Source organism: Galeopterus variegatus, unplaced genomic scaffold (assembly GCF_000696425.1).
Source record: "Galeopterus variegatus unplaced genomic scaffold, G_variegatus-3.0.2 Scaffold2595, whole genome shotgun sequence".
Lineage (NCBI taxonomy): Eukaryota > Metazoa > Chordata > Mammalia > Dermoptera > Cynocephalidae > Galeopterus > Galeopterus variegatus.
The window spans coordinates 212,279-223,125 of NW_007728706.1; the positions used below are offsets into that span (position 1 = coordinate 212,279).

Here is a 10,847-nt window from a genome sequence, read left to right on the forward strand (position 1 = left end):
GATTTTAAAGGCAGACCTGCAAGAAGTCTGAACTCTACAATAAAAAGATGAATTCTTTTTGCAAATAATCCAATACCTTTTCTATTCTTCTCTAAGGGTTCTAACTTAAAAAAAAATTATAATTCTCTCCACTGGAGTCAGTTTTTTCTAGGAACCAGAAAAGAGCTAGCTCTTGGCTGAAAGACATTCACAGTTCCCCTGACACACACTGATACTCAAAGCAGCTAGGGAAGCAGGATAACATAAAAGGAGGACTCTGTGCGGTGAAGTCAGAAGGAAAGTCAGGTCTCAGCAATAGAGTCAAGAAAAGATGAAAGAGACTCTTCAAGGCCTCAGATTCCAGCCCTTACATTGAGCCAGAGTCAGACCCGGGGAATCAGTCAGGAGAGAACGGCACAGGTGTTCTCCAGGTGGAGCTGGAGGGCCTTCCACAAAGGAGGTAGAAAAGTAGGACAGAAACCAAGGGAGAGACCCCCCACACTCCCTAGGAAGCTGCCACCAGGAGAAGCGAGGCACCATCCAAAGAGCAGAAACAAACAGCAGAAAACAACATGAGGGGGGAACTCTCCCATCCTAGACTGTACCCGACACCTCTGCTATAAGGATCACTCTGGTTTAAAAGTGAGCTGTCCAGGTCCTATGCCTTCAACATTAGCTAAAAGTATTATCTGTAGGTTTTTACTATTTCATTAATATTTCTTTATAACATCTTAATAAACATATGTTGTATCATTATAACCTCTACCTATGCTTTGCATTTTCTGTTTCCTATATGGATCAAATCCTTCCCCAATGATATAAAACCATGCTGCATTCATACTTAGTCCATATTCACATGCCACAGTCTTGTAATAATAATTAAAATGTGCATTACTTATACGCCATCTTGTCACAAAAGGAATCTAAGATAGCTAACTAAAATACATGCGAACAAATGGCGAAGAATAGTTTAAAAAGTGGGGGGGGGGGCAAGTGGAAATAATGATCACTGAAACACATTACAGTTAATATTGGCTAACACTTCATGGTTTACACACACACTAATGATCTCACTCAGTTACCACACTGTCTTATGTATCCATGCAACATTCCTATGAAGATGGTACTATACCCACTTTACAGATAAGAAAACCAATATTCAGAGGGTTAAGTATTTTGCTCAAGGTTACATCATTAAACCACAAACTGAACAGAGATCTTGCAGAGTCCGTGTTTTCTTTTTTTTTTTTTTTTTTCCTTTTTTGTCTTTTTTCGTGTCCGGCAATGGATCGCAACCCTCAGTGTCGCGCCCGTACCGGACCAGGACCGGCAACGGGATCGCAACCCTCGGTGTTGTGCCCGCACCTCGCTCAGCCAGTGAGCGGGAACCGGTCTGTATGTGGGATCCGAACCCTCGGCGGGAGCGCCACTGCGCTCCCAAGTGGCGCACTGTAGTAGTGCGCTCCCAAGTGGCGCACTGTAGCAGTGCGCCACCGGGCCGGCCCGAGTCCGTGTTTTCTAAAGCATGCCTTATTGTTCCCCTAAATCAATATACCTCTGGTCATCAACCCACTGAAATGCTGGGCAAATCCCTTCAGCTCCTGGCCTCAGTTTTCTCTGCAGCAAGAGGGGGTGGACTAGAACTCTTTAATATCCATTTCAGCTCTGATCATCACAGGACTGATTTTCATCTGTCATTTTGCAAATTGATGGGTTATATCTACGTTGGCTCTTGTATTTTTAATGTAATAGTTTATTTCCACTAGAACTAATTCTTGTGGGCATGACTAAAAAACTGTAAGTCACACACTTGTGTTGACATTTGGTTAAAAGATTAATACACACTCATAAAATGTTAGACTTAGAAGGAACAGAGAGGCCATATGGAGGCACCCCTCAAGCAAATTGTTAGTATCATTTTTTATATTACACGCGTGTTGCACATTTGCCTGAATGTGCATTAGTGATAATCACATCCAGAGAAAATCAGTATGCAGCTTCCAAAAGTAACTTTGAAATAGCAAGGAATTCAGCATATTTTAAATACTGAGGCCAAGACTACATATTTCAGGAAAGCATCAGGGTCTTTCCTCAGCCGTCTAAAGTAATGACAGATCAGCACTGTTCTAGAAGTTTCTGCTCATTTCTGACATCCACAAGTGAAGAAAGAAAATCAGAAGAGAGTTCCAAGATGATTCCCAACGGAAAACAAAGGACTTAGGTAGAAATTCCAAGCCCTAAAAAACTAGAGGGCCTCAGTTTTCATTGCTCCTACAGGCACAGTTCAACTGCTGAGACATTCTACACTTTCCCCAGAGGTCTCAGCTCACAGAGGACTCCTGGGAGGTAGTTTCCAAGCCCTAAATTCGAAGCAGACCCGGTGATAACCAGACAGTACTGAAACACACACTTTGGAGCCAGACAGGCATGATTCAAACCCTGGCTCTCCCATCTGGTAGCTATGCGACCTCAGATAAGTCTGCCCTCTGAGTCTCAATGTCCTCACCTGTAAAAGGGACAATGCCACTTGCCCCCTATGGCAGTGAGGAGGATTAACTGCTCAATAAATGAAAACTTTCATTACTGATGTTATTAACTAAAAAGAATGAGCATCACCCACAGTAGGAGAGAAGGACCTATTGCTGCAAAATAATTTGTTACATGAGAATGCATCACTGACAGTGACTGGCTAGGAAATAAGATGGCTTAAGCCCAGGACTCTGTGAAAACAAAGTCATAAATTAAATGCTGCCTCAGTGTCTCTCCTGGGGCTCTAACCAGCAGTGCTTCTCTCCAGTCCAGCTCTAGGGAAGGCACTAAGCATCCAAACTGCATATCCCCAAAGGACGACGAAAGTTTAACCAAGATCTTTCCTACCACCCTGGCTAGCAGGTAGACACTGTGAGTCAAGCTTCTCTCTCAGCAGAACTTTCCCTCAGGGGAATCTGTCCTTGGGCACAGAAAGTGAGGCAGCTCTCAAAGACCAGGCAATAGTGCTGCCCCAGACAGCTCGTCACCCTGGGCTGTCCCCGGGAGACATCCAAGGAAATTCAAGACCTCTGTCATACCTTGCCCAGGTTTTCCAGGTAGAGTAAAAATAAATATTAGTGTGTCAGGCATCATCTGAGAGATTTTGACTAAGTCGGAGGGCCAAATAACTTAGGACATTTCTGACTTGGCTCTAAAGTTGATCTTGAGCTGGCTCTTTCTTTTAGAAAAACACTTGAATTTTCCTTTATCACCTAAGCCAACAGGTTCACAGACCTTCCCACCTACTTTATCTTCAAAGTCTGGAAGCAGCGAGCAAACCAGGACACCCAGTAGCAACCCCTGGTTCCTAGGAATCTGCAGGATAAGATGCTTTTTTAAAACTTTAAGATACTTCTTTCTTCCTTTAGGGAGGAGAGTCTCCAGTAGGAATTAACCTAGAACCTGCCCCACGTTGTAAAATCCAACTGCACTTTGAGAAGCCTGAAGGGGTCCAGCTCGAATTTCCATAAATTATCACATCCCCTCTAGCTCATATTACCTCTCAACTCTATTATCCATGTGTTTTAACCTCCCCTCAAAAAAGTATGATTCCAAAAATAAAATGAATGGAAAACTTAGGAAAATGTGTACTTCGGGGGATTAAAACTGAGTTTTTAATATGCCCCAGAAGCCAGATCCCTGAGGGTCGCAAGAAAATCCAAAATGTGGGAAGACTTGAATATTAACAACTTCCCCACGCCTAAAAAAGGCAGAGGCAAAATGGAATAGAATTACCTATAGGAAAATTTCAATTCACGTTTTTTGAAGTGGGCTTGAGAATGTGAAAGACTTTTTAAAAAGCTGAACTCACAGAAGCAGAAAGTAGAACAAGTGTTGCCAGGGCTGGAGGGTGGGAGAGAAGGGGAGATGTCGGCCAAAGGGTACAAACTTTCAGTTACGAGATAAATAAGTTCTGGGAGTCTCATGTAGACTATAGTTAACAATACTGTCTTGTATACTTGAAAAATGCTGAGAGAGTAGACCTTAAGTGTTCTCACCACGCACAGACAAATAGCAACTATGTGAGATGACGGATGTGTTAATGAACTTGATTGCGGTCATCACCGTTCAATTCACACATATCAAATCATCATGCTGCATACCTCAAATATATACAATTTTTACTTGTCCATCATACCTCATTAAAAGCTGGGGAAACAAAAAAAGAAGAAAAGGGAACGTCAAACACTTGCACTGAACTCCCAGATATACATGTTGCATTTTGTTAGAATCAAATCCCAAAGGAGAAAGCCTGAGCATGGTAAATGCATCTAAAATGAGAGCAGTTCTCACAGAATCCTAACGCCTTTCAGTTGGATGAGGGCTTGGAGGTGTTGAGTTTAACTTCTCATGCTAACATATTCCCACACATACATGGTAACCTAGCCTCTGAATGCTTTTGGTGCCTTGAATCTAATGCACTGGCCTGATGGAAATGGTTACAACCGAGGAAGCAGAACAGCTCCAGATAGATGCTCCTTCCCTGATACAGCAAAGTGCTTTGTTTTACTCCAAATATTAAAAGCTCTTGATTGCACACTATTTCTAAAATACGTACTTAGATGATGAAAGACTGACCTCCATTCCTAACTAAAAACACACCCAAGTTGGCCCAGCAAAACAGTGACCTAATTCCTTTTAACTTTCTTCCACAAAAAAACACAGATTATAACATTTTTCCTCCTCAGGATGCAAAATGCATCACAAAAATTACTGCCACCCAGAAGGCTGCACCTGGCATTTTCTAAGCCACTCAACGAAACGGGCAGACAAGGCTGGGGGGGGGTGGGCCTCATCCAGAGGCTACTTGTGAGTCTGACTCCTGTCAGCTAGGTATTTATGCAAAATGACATTGAAAAAAATGAGAAAAGCAATATTTGAAAAAATATATGCATATTTTTTTACAATTCCTTGCAGCCAACCTCTGCAGGGTTAAATGGCGTTATTGGCAGAGTGAAAAATTCTTTACACATTTTGCATACTGTAACTGCACATGTATGTAGAATTGGGTGTGCACATGTGTGTATGTGTAGGTGCACGTGTGTGCACACCTCTGTGTGTGTGTGTTTTCCATATATCCCGACCACTCTCTGGGTAGTATCATACCTGCCACTGGTTTCCTGTCTGACCAGGCACATAAGGTGCTGGGAGGCTCCGTAGGCTGTTCTTCATGGGGGATCCCCCGAGGGGACTTCCCACATCCCCAGAAGAGGCATCAGCAGCCAAGGCCATGGAGTACTGAGGGTAGTTGTACAGATTGTTGTAGTAAGGGAACAGAGACGGCTGGTAGAAGCTGCTGTAGTAGGAGGAATCTGAAACCAGGTCAGGTGTGTTCTCCACGTGCCCTCTGCTGGTAACAGCAGGAACATCCTGGATGGCCATGCGTCCCTCTAAAAAGGGGGAAGAAAAAAAAAAAGAAAGAAAAGACAACATGGTGTTAATGTGGAGGTCCGCAAAACTTTACCTCTAATCCTTGGCAACACTGGTAACAGCAGGAACATCCTGGATGGCCATGCGTCCCTCTAAAAAGGGGGAAGAAAAAAAGAAAGAAAGAAAAGACAACATGGTGTTAATGTGGAGGTCCGCAAAACTTTACCTCTAATCCTTGGCAACGTATCACCTTCCTCCCGAAGACGTGCAGAGAAAAGCACTTTGAATATGCAGAGGCAAAACCATTTGCTGCCACTTCTGTAGCCAAAATGAAGAAGGGTTTCTAAGAATGGCTTCAGTCCAGTGGCACAGCTGAAAGACCCTTACTGATTATTTTTACAAGAACACCAAAAATCTTCTAGAGGGAATTTTAATTACGTGAAGGCTGACAGTGTAAGGTCTACCCAGAAATTCCTAACCCAGAAATTCCTAACCCGATGTCAAGAAACTGGAGATCAAATCTAGTTAACCTGTCTGTGCATTCTTAATTATAAAGTTAAATATACGTCACTTTAAATAAAGTAAATAAATATCCCAGAACCCTAACTATGGCAGCCACATAGATGTGTCAGAATGTCAAAGCAACAGGTTAAGAGTTTAAGCAAACATTGTTTCTTTAACTTCCTTCCACAACTGATACTGTATCCTTCAGAAGTCTGGACAATGGTGTGGACCAAGGGTAGACAACTTCTGTAAAAGGTCAGTAAGAAACTCTTGCAGGTTCTGTGGACCATCCAGTCACCGTTGCAGCATGGTTGCGTTGCAAAACTTTATTCACAAAAACAGGCAGTGGGCCTTGGCTGTGGTTTGCCAACTCCTGGTGTAGAAACTAAACTATTATGGTCAATTCCAATCAACAACTGAATGAACTCCTAAGTTATCCATCCAATGGCCATTTATCAAGCAATGTTCTAAGAGCTGATCCAGAAGCCTGAAACGGCTCCACAGTGTCAGGCTGTCACTACCCGTAAGAAGTTCACAGTCTAGGATGAAAGACAGGCTGGGATTACAGAAGCACCACCACCCATTACTACACAGCAATACCCGTCAACTTCCATGGAAACTCAGAGGAAGGAGAGAGAGCTTGCAGCCTCAGAAGGAATTAAGGAGATCTTTCTGGAGAAAACTGCATCTGATTTCACCTTAAAAGAAAAGCAAGAAATAGGTGAAAAATGAAGAAAGGAGAGGAAGGAGAAAAGGTCAGCAAGGACAGGGAATGGAGGCAGGAAGGTGGGGGGACAGCGTGGAGTGATGGCTGGGTTGAAGAGCCGGGTGACAACAGGGACAGAGCTCCCGTCCGAAAGGCGCCAGGGCAAGGTGAGGGAAGCCATAGTCCAAGCTCCCTGGACTCTCCTTAGGATGTAGCAGGAACCACCAAGGATTTCTCAGCCAGGAGGTTACACAGCTAGAGCTGTGCTTTGCAGAGACTCACCCAATGTAATTCTTAAGACAAGTGAGGGACAGAGAGACCAGAGGCAGGGAGCTGCCGAAGTTGTTCAGGGAGAGACCTCAGAAGAACACAAATGTAAGACAGGGGACCTCTTTCAGGGGACATGTGGGGGATGACACTTGACAGAAGTGGGGGGCTGATGGGACATCAGGAATTAAGATGCAGGAGAGGCAGAGGGCAGGAGCCTGGGTGTGGCAGAGGAGAGGGAGGCTGAGACTGGACCCTGAGATCCAGGAGTCACAAACCGGAGAAACTGGCTGCATCTGGAGGGGGTAAAGGGAGTTTTTCCAGGAAAACAGAGACTCAAGGCTGGAATCGTATGGAAGGAAGAATGCGATGTCATGGAGGGCAAAGTTGCCATGGGCAGCAGAGGGGGCAGGCTGCGGTGTCAACTGCTACTAAGAGACCAAGCAAACTTTGCTCTAGAAAAGACCATGAGACAACTAGGTCTTCAGGGTCTTGCATTTTAGCATGGTGGAGCAGGAGCTGACCTGCTGGAGAGCCAGGAGCAGTCAAGCAGCAAGGAAACAGAAGAGATGAGTACATCAGATCATAAGCTGTGTGTGCTGTGTGTATGTTGCTGCCAAAGGGTTCTGATTTTCATGGCTTACATCCAGGCTTTCATTAGTTCTAACCACAAACACTTAATTCAACAATTCAAGTACTTATTCCATTTGACAAATATATATTAAGCACCTACTATGTGCCAGGCATTTGGTTAGGTGCAGCACTGCTGAGTCAAACTTTATTATTCCTCCTAAGACTTCTGGACAAACTGAATGAGCAGGTAATACAAAAAACATTTATTCTTGACCTTAAGTTGTATTTTTATATCAATTTCTGATTCATTCATTAGTTATCAAATAACAGTTATGTCCAAAGCTTTGCTTTGGACACTGTCAAAGATGCAAAGAAATATTTTATATGTTTCATTTCTTCTTAAGAATTTTCAATCTATTTGGGAAAAGTAGGCATAGACTGAGAAACCTAAAAAGCAATAATCTAAGTGCCACATGATGGAGAGACCATAATAGGAAAGAAGGAATCTCATGAAAATCGCTGGCATGTCTGGTGTTCTGTGAATTCCCTTCACCAACCAAGGTACACTGCTAGTATCTGTCGAATAGGGACCAGAAGCCATACAGCTTCCCTTCTGACCCTTGCTTAACTGCTGAGTGACTCCAGCCTGAGAAGGAACGTATAGCTCCTCAGCCAGGCTAAGGGAGAGTAAGAATATAAGCAGAATGTGCTTTCTCTGCTGCAGCAGGGACCATGGCAGAATTCCCCATAGTAACTAGAGACACTCTCGACAACACCAGGAAGTCATCAAAGCCAGTAAGTTGGCTAAGTATCCCTATTAACTGGTGATGAACCTAATAGTAAAGCTTCCAACTCATGAGCTACAAAATATATAAACCAACCACACGAAATTTAAAATATGTGTATATGTTTGTATATATATATAATTTTTTAAAAGTAGTTTTCCACATACAAAGTATTAATAGGCTACTCCTAACTATAACCATTCTGAATCACAGAAAAAAAAAATCACAGTAAGAACTGACAGTTGGCTCTGCAAACCTGTGCTGAATGTGCCAATATTTATCAGATCTTTTGGCATGACTGTGAATTCTCCCACCAGCCTATGCCACACGTGAACTGTGATAGGGACCTTTAAACTGCATGCCAATTCAGCTAAGTACAGAGACCACAGAAGTAGACTGGAAAGGAAACATCTTAAGTTTGCTGAAAATTCTTAAGCTGGATTTCACTCTGTATTTTTCTAGAATAAAAATTGGCCAAAGTTACTCCACGGTGATATTAATAACAGAAAGCACAACAATATTGTTCCCAAGAGAATGTGGTAGCTTTCTTATCCAGTGCTCCCCTACAGAATTATCAACCCATAGGTCCTCTGCAAGATGCAAATGGAAATATGAAGTTAGATGTTCTAAGTGTTGTTATTACTGGTATACAGTCCTTATTTGTACAATAAGGAAGAAAGATCAGCAGGACTGGATCCAACAGCTAGGAAACGCAGCAGGAACTGCAGAAGTCTCTATGTGGAAAAATCACCACCAGCTCTCCTCCCACAGACCAGGACAGAGCTCACTCCACCTCCCCTCGAGCACAGCTGCAGAGATGCTGCTGGCAGATGATCACTTCTGATTCTAATGCTCACATGCGTGGCTCCGTGCGCTCACCTTCTGAACATCCAGTTCTTTGATAAGACTTCCAGTTCTTTGACAACCCTTCTGCTACTTTTTCTTGCACTAACGTATGCACTGTGAAATATGATTCACTCCTTCATGAGAGATCAATACGCACACGTGATAAATACCCTTATTGATCCTGGCATGGTATATGCTGGTCTCTAGGCCCACGGCTTATTAATAGTAGTTAACCAGTAATTCATTTTAAGGTAGGTTAAGGCTTTCCACCCCTCTTCTCCAGTGTCATGAGTCCCAGAGTTGCAAGTTGAGTCCTTTATGTTCAAACCTGCAGCCATACTCCCTTCAATGACAAAATCAAACCGTACAGTTTTCTATAGGAAATAAAAAATGTCACAAACGAAACCAAAATTTACCACTCACAATCACAATTTGTGATTCACAGTAATCCCATGTAAATGATTAGTTTATATATACTGGGTTTTGCCTTTGCAACCCCATACAGTGCATGGTGCCTGTCCTACTCAGCCTCTGAGTTTTAATAGTTACCAGTCACACAAAATGTTTCACCAGTAAGTCCAAGATCTGAAAATTATCTGTCATCAACTAACAAGTTGTGTTGAGCTAACTAACATGTTGTGAGGACAGTACAGGAAAGCACAGATCATTTCCCCCATTTTTTTTTTAAGGAAAACTAAAGTCTTAAAAACTATGTCATTTGACAGTGACAGTCTGGGGGAAGACAGTGGGACGCCCTTCCCTGGAGGAAGAAGGCTTACTCAGCTGCTCTTGCCTTCATTCTGCACTCTCTGTGGCAACCCCGTGTTCAGATTCTTCAACTCCTGGAATTTCCTAGATTTAGGAAAAACTGAGTAATCCAGGTGATGCCTCAGGACTCTTCCTCTGCAAGGGAGAGAACCTAGAGGGATATACAGAGGAGACAAGTCTTCCTGTGAGCTGACACCTAGCCCCCTAAGCACTCATACGCTTCCAGGAAGAAAAGGTCACCATGATGAGGAAATGGGTGGATTTTCTGAGATAATCCAGAGCCTGTGCAGACCTGCTAACTATGATGATAAACAAGGGAGATCACCACAACCTGGCACCTGCCCCATCAGAAGAACAACTCATGTTCAACGCAAAAGACCTTTCCTGAGAACCTACTGTGCACAGGACAACTTATTCAGAACTTTCGGGGACAGACAAAGGATGTAGCCCATGATCCCACAGGCTCATTAGTAAAGGGGAGATTCCAAAACAAATGCATTGGAGAGACTGACCAAGGCGATGGGAAAACACAAAAAAGTGTGCGGAGGAGGAAGAATCATTCCAACATTCAAAGGATGTAGCCCATGATCCCACAGGCTCATTAGTAAAGGGGAGATTCCAAAACAAATGCATAGGAGAGACTGACCAAGGCGATGGGAAAACACAAAAAAGTGTGCGGAGGAGGAAGAATCATTCCAACATTCGCAGTACAAGTCATGCTGCTGCTGCTCCCTATGTCACTCTATTAATACAGGGTGTCAAAGGTAGTAGAGCTTATTTCTCCCTTTTCCCAGGAGAGTTGTTTTGGTTTTTAATGTAATTTGGCCCTGGAGAAATCTGCCAGTTCATTTCTCTTCTTGGGGTGAAGTTGGTGTTTAAAGACAGGAACAGGCTTGGTTCAAAGGGGTGTAGGGCCTCAATGGGGATGGTGGGCTTGGCGTATGGGATATGGCAAGAGTAAGTGAGAGAGAGAGAGATAGAGATAGAGAGAGAGAGAGAGAGAGAGAGAGAGAGAGAGT

General features: G+C 43.3%; 1 protein-coding gene across 1 annotated transcript in view; it reads right to left on the bottom strand.

Moving 5' to 3' along the window:
• Positions 1-10,847, bottom strand: part of DMRT1 (doublesex and mab-3 related transcription factor 1) — a 101,853-nt gene that overhangs the window by 62,503 nt on the left and 28,503 nt on the right. The window contains exon 3 of the mRNA XM_008582382.1: positions 5,116-5,399. Coding sequence (XP_008580604.1) covers positions 5,116-5,399 — 284 coding nt within the window. The remainder of the gene's footprint in view (positions 1-5,115; positions 5,400-10,847) is intronic.